This window comes from Phyllostomus hastatus, unplaced genomic scaffold (genome assembly GCF_019186645.2).
Source record: "Phyllostomus hastatus isolate PE091 unplaced genomic scaffold, TTU_PhHast_1.1 phas_scaffold_78, whole genome shotgun sequence".
In the NCBI taxonomy this organism is placed as follows: Eukaryota; Metazoa; Chordata; class Mammalia; order Chiroptera; family Phyllostomidae; genus Phyllostomus; species Phyllostomus hastatus.
This window is the reverse complement of record NW_025334041.1, coordinates 35,245,718-35,263,106: the sequence shown is the minus strand read 5'-3', so window position 1 is coordinate 35,263,106 and position 17,389 is coordinate 35,245,718. Positions and strand designations below refer to the sequence as shown.

At 37.2% G+C, this 17,389-nt stretch overlaps 1 protein-coding gene across 3 annotated transcripts in view; it reads left to right on the top strand.

Moving 5' to 3' along the window:
- The first annotated feature begins 1,774 nt into the window (after window positions 1-1,774).
- Window positions 1,775-17,389, top strand: part of DMTF1 (cyclin D binding myb like transcription factor 1) — a 39,913-nt gene continuing 24,298 nt past the window's right edge. Inside the window, exons 1-4 of one of the 3 annotated variants that reach the window (XM_045827092.1) lie at window positions 1,775-1,902; window positions 10,303-10,423; window positions 11,570-11,686; window positions 13,474-13,593. In XM_045827092.1, the coding sequence (XP_045683048.1) occupies window positions 11,578-11,686; window positions 13,474-13,593 (229 nt within the window). In that variant the 5' untranslated portion in view covers window positions 1,775-1,902; window positions 10,303-10,423; window positions 11,570-11,577. Of the gene's footprint in view, window positions 1,903-10,302; window positions 10,424-11,569; window positions 11,687-13,470; window positions 13,594-17,389 lie in introns of all 3 variants that reach the window. The other 2 variants (XM_045827091.1, XM_045827093.1) reach the window with 2 other exon arrangements.

Genomic DNA, 17,389 nt, shown 5'->3' with positions numbered 1-17,389 from the left:
AACTCATTCGCCTAAATACCTAGGAGTGTGACTGCTGGACTATATGGTAAGAACGTGTTTAGTTTTATAAGAAACTGCCAAACTGTCTTCCAAAGTGGCTGTAGCATTTTGCATTACCACTACCAACAAATGAGCACTCCTGTACTCATTAGCACTTGGTAGTGTCATTGTTCTGAATTTTAGCATTTTAATAATTGTGTAATGCTATCTCATTGTTGCCTAAGCATTTTTTTCTGAAATACATTTATGATTGAGAAATGTACCCCCAAGGAATAGAAGGGTAATGTAGACTACTGGTGAAACTGTACATCTGTCTTAAAATCGAAAAAGTTTTCTAATCCCATATGGGGATATAGTTTGCTCCTCCCCCATCCCAATGTTTTTTTAATGAATTAGTCTCACTTCCACCAAGTCTTTTTTTTTTTCTGGTCAAAGACGGCTTTTCTTTTCTTTCTTTTTCTAAGATTTTATTCACTTATTTTTAGAAAGAGAGGAAGGGAGGGAGAAAGAGGAGAAAAACATGGATATGTGGTTGCCTCTCACGTGGCCCCCCACTGGGGACCTGGCCCACAACCCAGGTATGTGCCCTGACTGGGAATCCAACCTGATGATCCTTTGGTTCACAGCCCACGCTCAATTCACTGAGCTACACCAGACAGGGTTTTCACCAACTCTTTCAACTAAACTTCGTATTCAAAGGAAACCAGGTTGCATAGATTAAAAAAAAGATAAAATAATACAGGAAAACAAGTCACTAAGTACTAACTTCATTAGTTATTTAAGACCAATTTAGATGTATACATTCACTTTCTTGATAGCCTCCATCTGACTTTTAAAACAAATAGTGACTGCATTCCCATAGTGACAATGTAGGGTGCGTGCATCTACACATAATTGCTGGATGCAATTTACATTAGCGAAGACTAACTTTTGAACTCCTGTAATCCCAGTTGACAAAAGCAGAGCACAATAAGTCTAGTTTTATAAACAAGTAAAATGAGCTCAGAATCATAGAGCTGTAATAGGGTTCAGACCACTCAATCTTCTGATTTTCAAAGCCCTGTAACTCTAAAAACAAAATCTTTGCCAGGGTCTCACGAAGTTTCCTAAAAGCTGGCCTAGGGGTGGGGTCCGACTATTGGTGTTCTCTAAGATCTTCCTAGATACAAAACCAGCCAGCGTAGAAATGTAGTTTAAGACGACTGACTGTGCACTACAGAATAGCATCTTTCAACACTCAGGATGCATTTCCCCAAGAATTGCATTGCATCACACACCCAAACAGGTTGCATCTGATTTTAACCGTCTCAGGCAAAGCAGACCAAGTGTGTAGTGACACACACAATTCCAGGCTTTCTTCTGCATTCAGACCCCGCTTTCAAGCAGTTCCTACCCGCCGCTCCCTCCACTACAAGCCCCGGAGAATTATGAAACTCGGCCGCGCGCGGAGCCCAGATTTCTCCAAAACCAAAAGGACAACAGTTGCGCCAAAATATACATATATGATCTGTCATCAGCAGCGGAATAATCCGTATAGGAATTTCCTAGCAGAAGGAGTGGAAGACAACAGCAGACCACAAACATCGCTACAAAGACCTGGCCTGAAGCTCCAAAAATTTGGGATCATTATTCCTGCAACAAACCGGGATCTTTTTTCGCGCTCCCACTCGGACGGAAGTGATGTAGTATCTGGCTCGCTGGGCCGTCCCAAAGGAGAGGAGAGCGGGAGGGGGAGCGTGCGGGGGCTGGGGGCGGGGCGCGGCCGTAGCTCCGTTTCCGGTGGCTTGTCGCGTCCGCTTACTCTAGCTGCAGCCACTCTTGCCCGTGGTTGCTTCCTCCATCCTGGTATTTTTTGGAGCCTTCATCCTGGTTCTTCCAAAGTGCCCGGACCCAAAACAGGAAGTAAGTGCGATGGAACCTTCAGGTTCCAACCGCCGCCAGGGCCGCTCCGCCCAGTGGAGTCTGTCCGGCCCCCTTGCTGCCCGCCTGCTCCCACCGGCCGGCGCTAGCTGCCGGCCCCCGGGCACCGCGGGCGGGGTCGCTGCTGGGCCTTCGTGACGCTGAAGCTGCCGTCCCCGCACGCTCAGGCCAGGGCCTCCCTCTCGGGGCTGGGCCTGTGGTGCTGGCTTGAGCTGCAGAGTAGGGTAACGAGCGGCCGCCAATGCAGAGCAGTCCTGCGGGGGCGGAAAATGGCGGCGGCTTTGGAGGAGCTAAATGGCGCCGGGACCCCTGGGGGTGGGGTGGGTCGGGCCGGGATCTTCGGTAGAGAATTGGGCCCGGGAATGCGGAAAGTGACGAAGCCTTCCTTGCTCCCTGTGGTGTTCTCTTTTTTCTTTTTCTTTTTTTCTTGTTACCTTTTTGTTTGTATAATGTGGTTCAGTGAAGAAGAGGTGGGTCTCGCCCCACCCACCTTGATTTTTTTCCCCCTTGTTTGCGTCTTAGATTCTTCTCCCATCATTTTAGATTCACGGTCGCTCGGCTGTTCACGGCCCAGGCAGAGGGACTCGGGGTTACTGGTCGAACTGTCTCTGTCAGCCTGAGCCTCTTTTGAAAAAAGGAGGGACCTGGGCTGGGTTGCGGGAAGACAGTCCTAACCGACCAGAGAACCGTAATATGCGTTGACAGATAATTGTCAAGATTTGCCCAAGTTCTGAGGAAGCTTTTAAATTTTTTAAATCTGTGTCCTTTAAAACAGACTTTAAATATCTCTTAGGGACGTAGAATGTTTTTAGCCCAGGCTCCGGCGTAGATTTGAAAAGAGTGTCCCAATGCCTTCCTGTGCAGTTGGATGATGATACAGCATATGTTTTTTAATAAAAATAGTCGATGTAGGTAAGGAGAGGGTGATAATATTATCAGGACTCCCTTTCCCTGATTGAATTTGGAAATTCGGTTTCAATGTATGGTTGTTTTTTTCCTAACTTGATTCATCGTCGAGTACCTCATTTCTGACAGTAGGCGAGGTTTCATGTTGGGACATCCGACAACGTGTGTATTCTGTAGGATTACTTTCTAATCATTGTTAAAGCTTAGAATAATACCCGTTGTAATTTTTTCCATTTGTAATTTTTCTTTATTTTTTGCTAATGATTATACCCTTAATTCTTGTGATACAGTTAACCACTTAGACCTTTAAGATCCAGTCCGAGTAAGAAAATACTCTTCCGTTGTGTTTTACAAATAAAATCTGTTTTTCGTTTTCAGTTATGGATTGTCATTTTTTTTTTCGTTACTTGAGCTGGTTTTAGATTTGTGTTTCGAATAACTTTGTATTGTTATTATTTTGTACTTTGAGCAATTTGCCACCACTTTAATGGTTATAGACTCTGGTGATCATACATCAAAAACTCAGCTTTTTACTATTGTGTTGTAGCAGTGTTAAGATTTTTATTATAGTAGGTTAAGATTTGGAAATTTAGTTAAGATTTAGGGGAAAAATTAAAGTTACATTTCTTAACATTACAAAAACTGTCAGACTGAATTTTTAAAAAATAAAATAGGCTGTGTGGTATGAAAATAAACTTTTTTCTTTATTCATAAGGGATAAAAAAATAGTTTGATCCTTTCTGAAAAAGGCATTATTAGTTTTGGGGAAAAGTGCATTTTATGTTTTGTAGTTATTTTATCTCATTTTAACTCCCATATATTAAGTGCTTTTATTTGCCACCAAACAAATTTCATTTTATTTATTTTTTACTATTATATTGATAGGCTCATCCCAAAATGTGATGGGGGGGGGGGGGCGACTGATCTAGACCTGCATATTCAGCGTGAATCTCTTTAATTGATTGCAGTTGAGCTAGATGGTGGAGCCAAAATGCTTGCACTATCTCCATCAACAGTTAATCAGTAAGTACTGGGCATTGCATACATAACTTAGAACTTTAACTCCATACTTGAAGCAATTATATGAATAAATCTATGCTATATAAACATTTTTCTCTGGGTGTCCAGGTTTTACAAGTATTCTGAGGGGAAGCATTCAAAAAGGTTTTGAAGTTAGGAGTTGAGCTTTGAAGGGAGAGCATGGCTAGGAGATGGTTAATGGTAGACAGTTATGTCAAAGTGAAATAGGTGTCCACTTAAGTTGTTCTCTGTTTAAGATGGAGAAAGGTTACCTCATCTCACTTCAAGGCAGATATTTTTCAGGTTACTTAGATGTTACTAGTATTGAAATAAGAATAACAAAACTAGTCCTTACCTTCCCCCATGTAATGCTTATCTTTATACTCATTTCATTTATCTCTCCAAGATCTACAGATCTCAGTTTTTATTAATGTTGTAATGAATCTGTCCTAAAAGTAGCATCTTGTCATTTTGAACAGTTGTTTTTGTCATGCTCCTTTAAGTACATTGGTTTAACACTTGTGAAAATAAGATAATGTGAAACAAGTGTCCTTAGGGATTCACAGCCAGGCACATAAATGTTAAACTATTAAGGGGTTGGGAAGTGTTTTGAAAGTGTGTGTTGTAAAGACATCAAAACTTCAGAACAGCCGTTGCTGGTGGGGCTCAGTGGATTGAGTGCAAACTCTTGAACTGAAGGGTCACAGGTTCTTTGATTTCCAGTTTAGGGCACATGCCTGGGTTGCAGGCCAGGTCCCCAGAAAGGGGTGCGAGAGGCAACCACACATTGATATTTCTTTCTTTCTCTCCCTCCCTCCCTCCCCCTCTCTATTTATTTATTTTGAGAGAGGGAGAGAGAGAGAGAGAAACATCAATGTGCGGTTGCTGGGGGCCGTGGCCTACAACCCAGGCATGTGCCCTTACTGGAAATCAAACCTGTGATGCTTTGGTTCGCAGCCCGCGCTCAATCCACTGAGCTACACCAGCCAGGGCTAAATAAATCTCTTAAAAATTCTTGAACCGCAATAAAGTATAGGAAGAGTTCCACTTTAAATATATAGAAGCTGCCTATTTAATAATTTATACTGGGGGGTTGTTAGCCACCCTTCTCAAAATGGAGTTTTCTTTTCATACTCAATTTTATCACTGTCACATTAGCACTTTATTTTTCCATAAAAAAAAGGATTCCCTATTTTTCTGAATGCTTTGCAGTTTCAGCTCCAAATCTCTTCCTATCCCCAAATGATATGAAATGACCTGAGAAAATGATGAACCAATTGCTGTGTTAACTATAAAATACCGATAGTTAAAAAGAGTGGCATTTGTTTGCTTTCATATCATTTCTCCCCCTTTTCATGTTTTTTCCTTTTGTGAAGAGAATTCTTATAATAAAAATCAAACATAGGTTTTGTTTTGCTTTGATTGATTTCATAAAGGTAAACAATAAATTGAAATGAAAAAACTTGTTTATCAAGTCTACGTTTTTTTAAGTTGGTGGAGAGAGAACCCATCCTGTGACTGGATACCAGAAATAAGTCAGGAAAAAGGACACTGAAGAGCCCTTTATGAACGATGTGGGTTTTGTTTGGAACATTACCCCCACCCTGCCACCCCATTTTTTCCAGTCGTTTGGTTATGTACAGTGTTGTGTTGTCTACCCATGCTTCGAAGCACCAAGCTGTCAAAGCTAATCTTTATTTAACTACCATCAGGTGTTAATAGCAAAAGAAATGCTCATTAGGTTTATGCACTACCTATGAGTATTTTAATGTCTGTTGAGGAAATAAATGCACTTTAAAAATCAACTTCAGTGTAAATCAAAGGACTATAGTGATAATTTGATGTATTTTCTTGAAAGATCTGATCCTGCTCTGCATAAAGTGCTCAGTTTTAAATTAGTGAAACTGTAAAATGTAGCCAACTATACACACTATAAGTTCACAAACCATTTACTGGGTAAAAAATAACATTCTTGGTTTTTAATAAACAATATGATTATATTGCCAAGCAGATATAAAATGCTACTCCTTGTAATACTGCCAAGTAATTCTAATAATTGTTGATAATTGAAATCAACACCTTAAGCAATTAAAATCTATAATAAACTCCATTGACATCTTTATTGACTTTTCATGGTGTACAGTCGTATTTACCATCTTAAAACCAAGCCATAATGATCATTAATTAGGTACCTTAATTCAGTATGCTTTATGTTCATTTATAGCTCTGCTTCTTAGACTTCCACAAAGTATACCGAAGAAAAAATCCCCTGGGACCATATTCCAAAACATTCAATTTCAAGTATGACGTGTCCCCCATTCCTATCTTGAATAAAATCAATATTCAAGGTTTATTTTGGGGGTTTTTTGGCATCCCTCTGTGTAACCCAGTTTCGGGATATATCTGGTTAGTGAAGAGTTTCATTCTTTAAAAATAAAAATATCTTAAAACATTTTTTAGATTTTTTCATTATATGTTACTAAGGAAATCCACTTACAACCACTTTCTAAGGTATTTCTTATATGCAGTGATAGGCATAATGATGGTCAATATGGAGTCTTTATAGCAAGCCCTCAAAAATGTTCAGTAACAGGTTAATGATTAGGTAAATTTAGATATGTATCCACTAAAAATGCTGTGGAAGAATGAGTAGTAAGTATAGAGAATGCTCTTAATAAAGTAAATGCAAAAACAGTTGTAAAAGATGTGACAATAGGATCGCATTATTATAAAAACAACTGAAAATAGAAATGTTAATACGTGGGGAAAAAAAGACTTGAGAGTCCTGATGGGTGTGGTTCCATTGGTTTGGCATTGACCTGCAAAGCAAAAGGTCGCTGGTTCTGCCACTGGTCTGGGCACATGCCTGGGTCCCTGGTCACATGGTACAAGAAGCAACCAATCAACGTTTCTTTCAGCAATATTTTTCTCCCTTTCCCTTTCTCTAATAACAACTAAAATCTTAAAAAACACACACACACACACACTTGGGAGGTACCACAAAAAAGTTACAGAGGAATATGAATACAGAGGAATACAGAGGAATATGATAATATTTGTCAGGAAAAAAGACATCTGAAGACTAAATGTGTTCTCACTGATTTAGTTGAACTATTCTGGAAACTTTGCCTCTTAGCTAGTGGTTCTCAATTCTTAACCCATCCAATAAAATTCTGGTACTGTATGTTCTGTATCTTGTGTGATTTCCCTTATAAAAGTATCTTAGAATAGTGAGTGTTTTTCACAGCATGTAGTTTCATCCCATCTTTCAGTGTAGAATCAATTCCAAGCATCTAGGATTAGCAAAAGTGCCTGTGCTTCTCATGATCTTCATTAACAGACTCTACCCTTGTACTAGTATTTTGTTTGGGAGGTGATACTAATTTATCTACAGAAGTAGTCCCAGAATTAGGAAGAAATGTCAACTTTTCTTGGTTCTAGTTTTTAGACCTTTGTCACTTAATTGCCTAGGAAATCAGAACAATTACGGTAGGTGGAGATAACAGTCTAAAATAATCCACTGAATAGACTTTACATCAATGGAGTAGGAATGGTGAATGATGCAGTATTAATTTCTTAGCATTAAATGCTGTGTTAAGTAACATCTAAGAGTTCTTTTTGTTATAATTTAAATAGTGTCATCTTGTTCATTGGGCACTATAAATGAAGACTATTTCTCATTTAAATGTGAGCATAAGTACTCCATTATAAATGTTTTGTACCATGTTTCAGGCATTTCCTTGATTTTATAGAGTGTTTCTGGGTTAAGTTTTGGCTTAAGGGAAGCTGTGGCTGGATCTTCTATTCAGACCAGTGAAACTTCCCTATCAGCCATAAGGCTGTTGTGCTTTCTTACAATCTGTGTGTTCATTGGAGCAGCACTCTTAATTTCCTTCAAGAACTTTCCCATTACATTCCTAACTTAGCTAACTTTGGTAGAAGAGGCCTAGCTTTTGTCCTTTCTCACCTTGCAACATGCCACCCTCACTAACCTTAATCATTTCTAAGTTTTTTGGATTTAAAGATGGAGACATACCTGCTACACTTCTTTCCTTTGAACACTTTGCAGCCGTTGTAGAGGTTAATGATTGTCCTCATTTCAATATTGTGTCCCTGAATAGGGAGGCCTGAGGAGAAGGAAAAGGGGGGAAACACCCAGGTGGTGGAGCAGTCAGAACACACATTTATTGATTAAGTTTGCTCTCTTATCATGGTACACTTGATGGCACCCCAGAAACAATTCAGTAGTAACATTAGAGATCACTGATTACAGATCACCATAACAAATATAATAATGAAAAGGTTTGAAACATTTCAAGAATTACCAAAATGCGACACTGACCTGAAGTAAGCATATTACTGTTGGCAAAAATGGCATCGATCAAATTGCTCAACATAGTTACCACAAACCTTGGTTGGTTTTTTTTTTTTTTAAGAGCAGTATCTACGAAATATAATAAAACAAGATACGCCTGTATTTGGTATGATTTGGTGGTTATTTTCTGGGTCTGGGAATGCTAAAAAGAATGTTCATGTAAATTAATGGTAATTATTTCTCTGCTTTTACACCACTTTAGCTTACTAAAGTTTTCATAGGAACCCTCTACTTGCACATAGCAGGGTAACAACTGTACTTTCTTTCATCTGGCTATTTCATATTCTTTTTTCTCATGTGTTCTTTCTCACCATGTCTTCTCTGATCCACCTTTATTATTCCCCCCAAAGTTTTAGATTGGCTTGGGTCCCAAGATGACATTAATTAAGTGCTAAACCAGTAACCATTTTGCACCTATCAAATGAACAGTTGTGCTGTTTTTTGTTTTGCGGTGTCTTTTTAAATAAAAATACTGGCAAGGCTACCAGGAGTCGAGTTTACACATCAGTGATTGGGATATAAATTTATGCATCTTTCTGGAGAATAGATGGTAATATGACTTAAGACTTCATTTATTTTCATGTTCTTTGATCTAACTTTCACTAATACTGTTTAAGGAAATAGAGTGTATAAGTGTTTGTTTCAGTGTGTTTTAAGGAAATGAAAAATTGGGAAGAACATAAGTGTCCAGTGATAGAGTAACTGGTAAATAATGTTATATTTTTTTTGTGCAGTGTAAGTTTTAAACCATACAGAAAACTTAGTTAAATACCCATCTTGGTTTCCTTCACACATCTCAGTATGAATGAACTCTAAAAAACTGGACATAAAATTGCTTATCTACTATAGTCTCTCTCACAGCCATATACCAAAGACAGTGAACTCTGGTTTTGGTAAATTTATAAGTCATTTTAGGGTTTGTGTTTTTTTTTTTAACATTAAATTTCTGTCTTCTGCCGTAGATATACAAACCAGCTTTTTTAAAAAAAATCGATGGAGTCAAATAAGAACAACATGAAATACAATAGCTGACTGAAGGTTTCTCCAGCAAGACCTATACCTTTTTCACTGCAGACTTACGTACAGCAATTCTCAAATAATAACCATCCTGGAGAGGTGTTATTAGAATACTCCAAAAATTGGGATTTTAATCCTTAGTTTCTGCTGAAACATCCTTCTCCAACCTCAAATCTCAATGAGTGCTTTTGAACTTTTGGTTAACTCTTTGGGATGAGGATGAGAAGGTTATTAATAGAAACCTTCAAAACACAATCATTTCAGGCTTTGTAAGTTCCACGTTTCATTTAAAAGCTTGCTTGTGAGTGACCTTTTCTAGCCTGTTTGGGACCCCCACCCCCTCCACACAGATCCCTGGTCAGTGTTGTTCACAGATACCATATTTTTAACACTTTGAGATGCAATATGGTATTATGTAAAGAGCAGTGTTTTGGTTTTTTTCTTTTTGAATTTTTGTAAGAGTTTATTTGAGCCAAATTGATGACATATGGAAGGAGCAAGATGTCAGTTGCTCCCAGGTGTTAATTATTACAAAGAACAGATAATGGTGCCCAGTCCAATGTGGCTTGCTTAGTTGGGCATCATCCCACAAAGGAAAAGGTTCAGCTCCCAGTCAGGGGACACTTCCAGACAGGCAGCCAAGGGATGTTTCCTCTCTTTCTTTCTCCCTTCTCCTCTAGTAAATGAAGGAAGGAAAAAATACTGGTAGTGTTTATGGTAATGTATTGATGTACCCCCTGGGTTATGTTACATGTACCTAAGTCTAGTTTATAGAACCACTAGCATGGTTCAACCTATTGTTTGCAAAAATGTTTGACTCTCTGATGAGGGGCAACTGGGTTGAGAAACTGACTTTGAAATTGACTCAATGGATATAGGGATCTCATTCTTTCTGCTTTTCATTGGGAATGCTTTTAGAGGCTGATTTCCTAAAGGTAAACCTATGAATTCTGGTTTTGTCATTTCTCTGGTTGACAAAGCACAGAGTCTAGGGTGTCATCAGCATACTGCTAGCATACACGTGTTCTTACAAGCCTTACTGTGTAATGCTGTTACTTTTTCAGTGCTGCAGTGGTAGGAGCACGGGGCAGAAACAGTCCGGATAACATGAAAGTGATGCTGGTGGCTAAGGGAAGGCGACTTGTTTCTGTGGGAAGGGATATAGCTGATCCATCTGTTTTCTAGGTAAGCCTGCCTCTGTTCTAAAGACCTCTCCTCATGATTTATACATTTTAATCATGACCAGATCATGATTTCCATTTATATTTAATTTGGGAATGGCATCTTTATCATTGTAAAATAAATGATATCCTTTTAAAACAGTAATTTGTACAGTAAAACTTTCGTGAATCACTGGGTCTTCACCATATAAATGTTAATCGATTCTAAGTTTTTCCGCATAAGGAAAATGCATTTGTGTAAATGGCACATACATGAACACACTAATATCTTGTGTATAGGAGCCAAATAAATAATGAGTGATTAATTTAATACACATGAAGGCTTATGTCTTTTATTATGGTAATTGGATAAGACCAAAATTATGTGGATAAGACCAAAATTAAGTATTGAAGCAAGAACTTCATTGAACATTGTAAGGTAAGCCTGAAGACTTCAACCAGGCCATGGATTGTAATTCAATCAATTTCTCCCTGTCAACCATGAATACTATATTCTATGACTGATCATTCAGTCTAAATAAAAGGAAAAATATTACATGTGAAAAATAGCTTAAACAAAAACAGTTCTCTTTCAGAAGAAGGCCTAGCTCCATCTCTGTGAGAAAAGCAGTTTGGTCAGTGATGGCTGCGTGAACTTGCTTGATATTAATGAAAAAAACTTTAAGAAGAATTATTTAGTGTTTCTACTTGTCAGATAATAACAGCTGTAAAGAGTGTTTTAGAGAAGCAGTTCTTAGATTGAGATGAGAGCTTTGATGAATCCTCTAAAGAATCAGAAGTTAAAACATTTAAATGTATCACAGAGCTACCAATAAAAAATAAAGTGGTGAGACTTGCTGAGGTGACAGACAGCTTTTGTTGCATGTGGTAAAGACCAACTCTTAAAAAAGTGAATACTGTAGGTTTTTAGTTAGTAATAACAGTCAATTCTTACAGATTATATTCTAAATAATGGGTATAAACTTTTAAAAACCACTGCTTGAAATCTAAACTGTTACTGCAATTTCACATAAAAAAACACTAGGCAAATACAAATCGTGGGTTTTTCGCCAGGGGAGGGAGGGAGTAGTGGAGGAAATTAGAGGCTACTTTAATGTTCTTATTTGGAAATAATTTTTAAAATTCTAATCTAAAATCTGTTCTCACACAGATTTGAGTATGAGCACAGTTGAAGAGGATTCTGACACAGTAACAGTAGAAACTGTGAACTCTGTAACTTTGACTCGAGATACAGACGGAAACCTCATTCTTCACTGCCCTCAGAATGGTAAGAGAACTCGCAGGCATAGTTGTGAATCTTTGTGGATTTCTCAATTTCATGTCACCTTTCACCTTTATTATAGAGATAGACAGTTTAGGACAGTAGAAAAGGGGGTTATCCCTTTAGATCATGAATTAATCATAATTTGTATTTTTTTATTCTTGTATTTTTAAGAGCTTTTGATATATTTTTTAATTTTCCATAAATTTTAACCTTTTATGAATAGCTACTTTATAAATAAACTCTGTTGAGTCTCCTGAAATGGTGATGGATTAAATATAATACACTCCTTCACCAGAGTATATGTGGTATATTACAAAATGTAGAGGTAGTTGTGTTGTGCCAATACAAATAATGAACTTTTTTTTTTTGCTAGCACCTTTGTTAGAGAATTTTAAGTGACTATCTGAATAAGGTTTTATATGATCATATGTAATTAATTAAGATTTAGCGGCCTTGGAGCTTGTAATTTCATTTCTCTACCTATTTCTTATTTATAATTTGTTTATTTTACTTTAAATTCACTTTTGCTTAACCTGGATTTTGTTTTCTCTTTTCAATCCATTCTTAATCCCTAGGTTATCTCATTCAAACTTGTGGTTTTAACTACCACCTACATATTAAAATGATTCAAAGTTCCATCTTTATTCTGAATTCCATTTCTTAGAACCACCTTTAATGTCACATGTCCCAAACTTAATTCTTTCACAAAATTCTCAAACCTAGTTCTCCTTTCCTTTCTGAATTTCATTACTTTTAGTATCCTAGATCATAAGTACGGGTAGGAATAAATCCTCTCATCTCCCACATTCATTCCATCATCAAGATATGTTGATAGAATTAATGTTTCTTGAATCAGTTCCTTCCTCTGTCTCAGGTCCTCCTTTCTTAGTTCATTTTTTCACCTTGGTAGCTTTAATAGCTTTTTAACCAGTCTCTCATCTCTAATTCATCTTTCAAACTTGGAAGACACATTGGTTATGATATTCAACAGTGTAAGAAAGTTTTTAAAGCTTACCATGGTTTTTAGAATATAATTCAGACTCTTTCATTTGGCACATAGGCCTCCCATCATCTCAGCTTTCCTTCTACCTCACTTCCTGCCATGTTTCACATATCTGTGTTCTACTAGTTCATGGTTATTTATTTGTACTTTCCTAGCATACCTTAAGCTTTTCATGCCTTACTGTCACTGCACAGATTACTCCTACTGACAATGATAATCATTCTCCCTGGCTCTGTGTCCCTTTCAAGCTGAAGACATGTTCTCCAGGAAACCTTCCCTCACCTCTAGTCTAAATTAAAATGCCTTTCCTCTCTGCTCATACAACAGCCTCTTCATTCTACCTTCATAGCTCTTATACTATTTTAAAATTGTTAATTTAGTCATCTCAGTGAGCTCTTTGACAGTCAGGGTGACTCATTGTTCTTTTCCCAGCACCTACCACATAGTAGGCATTCAGTAAATTTGTGAGTGAATTAAATATCGTGCCTTTGTCTTTACATGTGAAATATTTAGAAAGCCAGATAGTTGACAGCCAGGTAGTTGACAAAAATAGATGTCCCAAAAGTGCCACATTTGTCATAGTTCCTTGTCATAAGAATGAGAGCTGAGGTGTACTACACTAGACACAGAGAAGGAAATACTGTTTGGAGTCCCACTTTTATGGCTGAGTTTAATTAATGAGCCAATTGGTAAGAAGATTGTTTTACAGTCATCACTTGAAGATTTTGTGTTTTCCTCACTGTTTTGAATATTTTGAGATTTCTGTTTTCTTTTGTTTCATCAGAAGCTGATGAAATAGACTCAGAAGATAGTACTGAACCTCCACATAAAAGGCTTTGTTTGTCTTCTGAGGATGATCAGAGTATTGACGATTCTGCTCCTTGCATATCAGTTGTTGCACTTCCACGTAAGTCACTATGTATTAAGAACAGAGTTTCCTTTTAAAGTCAAATTTTAGCTTGGAAGAGATTTAATTGGCATTTGAAGGTAGACTTAAACCCATCTTTTTTCTCTTCATTTCATCAAAAAAAAAAAAAAAACCCTCTCTTTAACACTTAATGTGTGCTTATGTATGTTCCAAGTGTAGTTCGAAATGCTTTTACATAAATTGTTGAATTTAATATTCTCAACCTTTTTTTATATTACTGCCCCCAAACCCCTATCCAGGAGTCTTTTAAAACATTTTTTTCCTTTGATCAAACTCTCCCCCATGAAATGTTAATACCATGGATATATTGTACTTTTTTGAGATGTACTGTCTATATATTCCTGCATAGTTAATAAAGAGAAGATGATTTTTTAACACACGTCTCACAAGAAGCATATTTGCCCTCATTGAGAAAGCATGCTGTAGAGTAGGGATTATTAAGGTACAGAGAGGTGCAGTAACTTGTCTGAGGTAATACCCAGCCATTCTGGTTCTTATGATTCATATTCTTAACTTCAGTGCTGTAGTGCCTTGTTATATGGTAAACAGCTAAATGGAAGTTAGATAGGAGTCTGATTAGTTTATTCTCACTAGGAAAGTTTTAACATGTTTATATTCCAAGATCATTTAGAGTAGACTAGATTCTAAGGAGGTACAGTATTTCAGGTGGAATACCGTTGGCAAAAGTCTACAGCCCAACAGCTGTGACATTAGATTGTATTTCTGATTTGTTTAGCAAAAATACAGAATGTTGTTGAACTATGTTGTCCCTCAAAGCTGGAGCAGGTAGTCATGGCAATGAATTTGGGGTACAAGGCTCTGGGTGTCACTCTGGATAAAGAAGAGTCTTGCCACATCTGAGAACTTTCATTCTGTACTCAACATCAGGCAAAATCCAGTGGGGGGAAATTGAGACTAGGTTTTCATTGTGGAAAACCATGTTTTCACAAATACATATGTACTTTGTATTTAAAGTTTAAATGCTTATTAAATTTACAGAAAAGAAATCCTTTTATATCAGTTTTCTGTGAGACTTTATTGATAGTGTTAATGTTCCTATTGTTAATATTGCTAATTAAATGATCTTTCCTCCTAATGATGATTCATATGATCTTTTAAAACTTTTTCCTAATTTGACTGTCATTATATTGTGATTCAGTTTTAAAACTTGATTGGCCTGTTTGTACAGATGAATTCCAGGTGGCCATTTTCTAAGCTACAATTTTTTTATTCAGCTATAATTGATAGGTAACATATTAGTTTCAAGTGTACAACATAATGATTCACCATATTTATGTGTTGTGAAATGATCACAGTAAGTCTAATTATCATCTATCACCACACAGTTAAAACTTTTTTCTTGTGTTGAGAACTTATAACATTTACTCTCGTAATAACTTTCAAATGTACAATACAGTATTATTAACTGTAGTCACCATGATGTATGTTACATCCCCAGGACTGACTTATGTTATTAAGCCAGAATTTTTGAGTGATTATTTTGACAAGTTAATTCATTTAAAGTATAGTGCCTTGATCATGGTTGTAGGTTCAAACTGTATTTTATCACTCATTCTATTTATGGTGTTGGTCCGATCCTCATTCATGTAAATGGCTAAGATAATATGGATGTGTTGACAAAAATACATGAGCTGCTTGATGTTGGGTCATTGTATATCACTGATGGAGAGCATTCTGGAGCCTATATTTACACTGAAATTGAATTCATGACAAGCAGACTCGATATATTTGTGTGTTCCCTGGATTTGTAAAAAGTATGTTGATAAAATCAACTTAGGAAAGTTTCCACACTTAAAAGGTCACAAAATCATGAAGTCCTAGGTTGGGGGAACTGAGCAAAAAAAAAAGAAAAAAGCATTAACTCCTATATCCACCTACATCTGGAACTGATTCAATAGTCAAGTCATTTGTTGGACTTCATGGAGGTGAATATTAATTTTTAAAAATTTAACTTAAGATATTCAGGTTTTCTTTGCATGCTATATAAAACTGATAAAATTTATCTGTCTGAATCGAGAAGTCCTCCTAACTCTCATGGTAATCAGTCTGGATCACTTGCTGGCTGCTTGTTTTTGCAGTCGGCTACTACTGCATTCACTCCATTCCCCATTTGTAGTTGTAACCCTTGGTGTTCACTGATTTAGATGGTTGTTGCTGTACGTTAGCCTCCTATTGCTTTTCTTCACACTGCCTCACCACTAGTGACCACTTTGTTATTACCTATTAAGTAGAATCCATTTGTTTTCTATTCCAGATTTTGTTTCCTACCACTACTTCTATGCTTCCAGCTTACTTCCTCTAATACTCTTAAAACTCCTGTGATCCTTTGCCTCACTAGCATCCATTGATCTCATCACTTTTTCTTTTTGTATCCAGTTTCTACTTTCCTCACAATCATTGTAATCACCGTCTTGAAGTTACCAGCAAGCCCTTTTTTCCTTCTCTCCTTTTTGTTCTTTGGTGAAATCACAACGTTGGTTAAATCTGCCTATTTATGTTTGTACCCAATGGGAAAAAAAACAGCACAAGCAAACTGGTCTCACTTTAAATTGCTGATCATTAACTTGAAATGGGATCAAGGTGTTGCCTGCCAGTCACACCATACAAACTTCACCATACTTTCTCCCTCCCACTCTGAGATGACTATTTCATACATACCAAAACCTCTGTTATTTCCTCCACCATTTTTACTCTCAACAAATAACCTTGCTTCCTACCTAAGTTTTCACTACCACAAATATACATCCACATGTATCTATGTCCATATATTGTATCATTTCTCTTAGCCAGTCCTTCGATTTATTAGATCCCATCCCTTTGCCTATTCACAGACATTGCCGCAGCAGTTCTTTTTCTCTTCTGAATCTTCACTTTTTCCTTCTCTCCTGGATTGTTTCCATTGGCATTATAAGCATACTGTGATTTCTTCTTTAAAATAAAAAGTCCCATTAGCCTAGTTTTGGCTTCCATCCAATTTCCTTCTTTCCCTCTTTCCTGCTCCATTAAGAGCAGGATTCCTTAAAAAGATGGCCTGTACTTGCCTCCATTTCTTCTTCCATTCTTCCTTAAACCCACTCTAGTCAGGCTTTTGCTTCTCTCACTTCCCCAAAACTGGTCTTCCCAGGTCTCCAGACACCTTGTTGCTAAATTCAATGGTAATTTTTTTTCAGTCTTTGTCTTAATTTATCTATCCACAGTTTTTGACAGCTTGTCCACATCTCTCCAACCTCTAAATGTGGCATACCCCAGGGCTCAGTTGTTAAGACTGCTTCTGTTTTCTGTTTTTACTCCCTAGAACTCATTATTTTAAATCTTATCTCTGGTGATGTCTCCCAGATTTACTCTAGACTTTTTTTAATCCTCACTTGAGGGTATGCTTATTGATTTTAGAGAGAGAGGAAGGGGGTAGGGAGAGAAAGAGAGAGAGAAACATCAACTGGTTGTGTCCTGTGTGCATGTGGACTGGGCATCCAACCCACAACGTAGGTGTGTTTCTGACCAGAAATCAAACTAACAGTTTTTGGCGTATGGGACAATACTTCAACTGTCTGAGCCACCTGGTCAGGGCCAGACTTCTACTTTTAACTCTAGAGGTTTAGTAGATATCTCAAACTAATATGTTTAAAACTGCATTCCTGATACTCCCTAAATTTTGAAATTGTTTCTACAGTCTTCCTCATCTCATTCATAGCAGGTACATTTTTTCCATTTCCTGAGATTAAAAAAAAAACTATAATATCTTCTTCTACTTTTC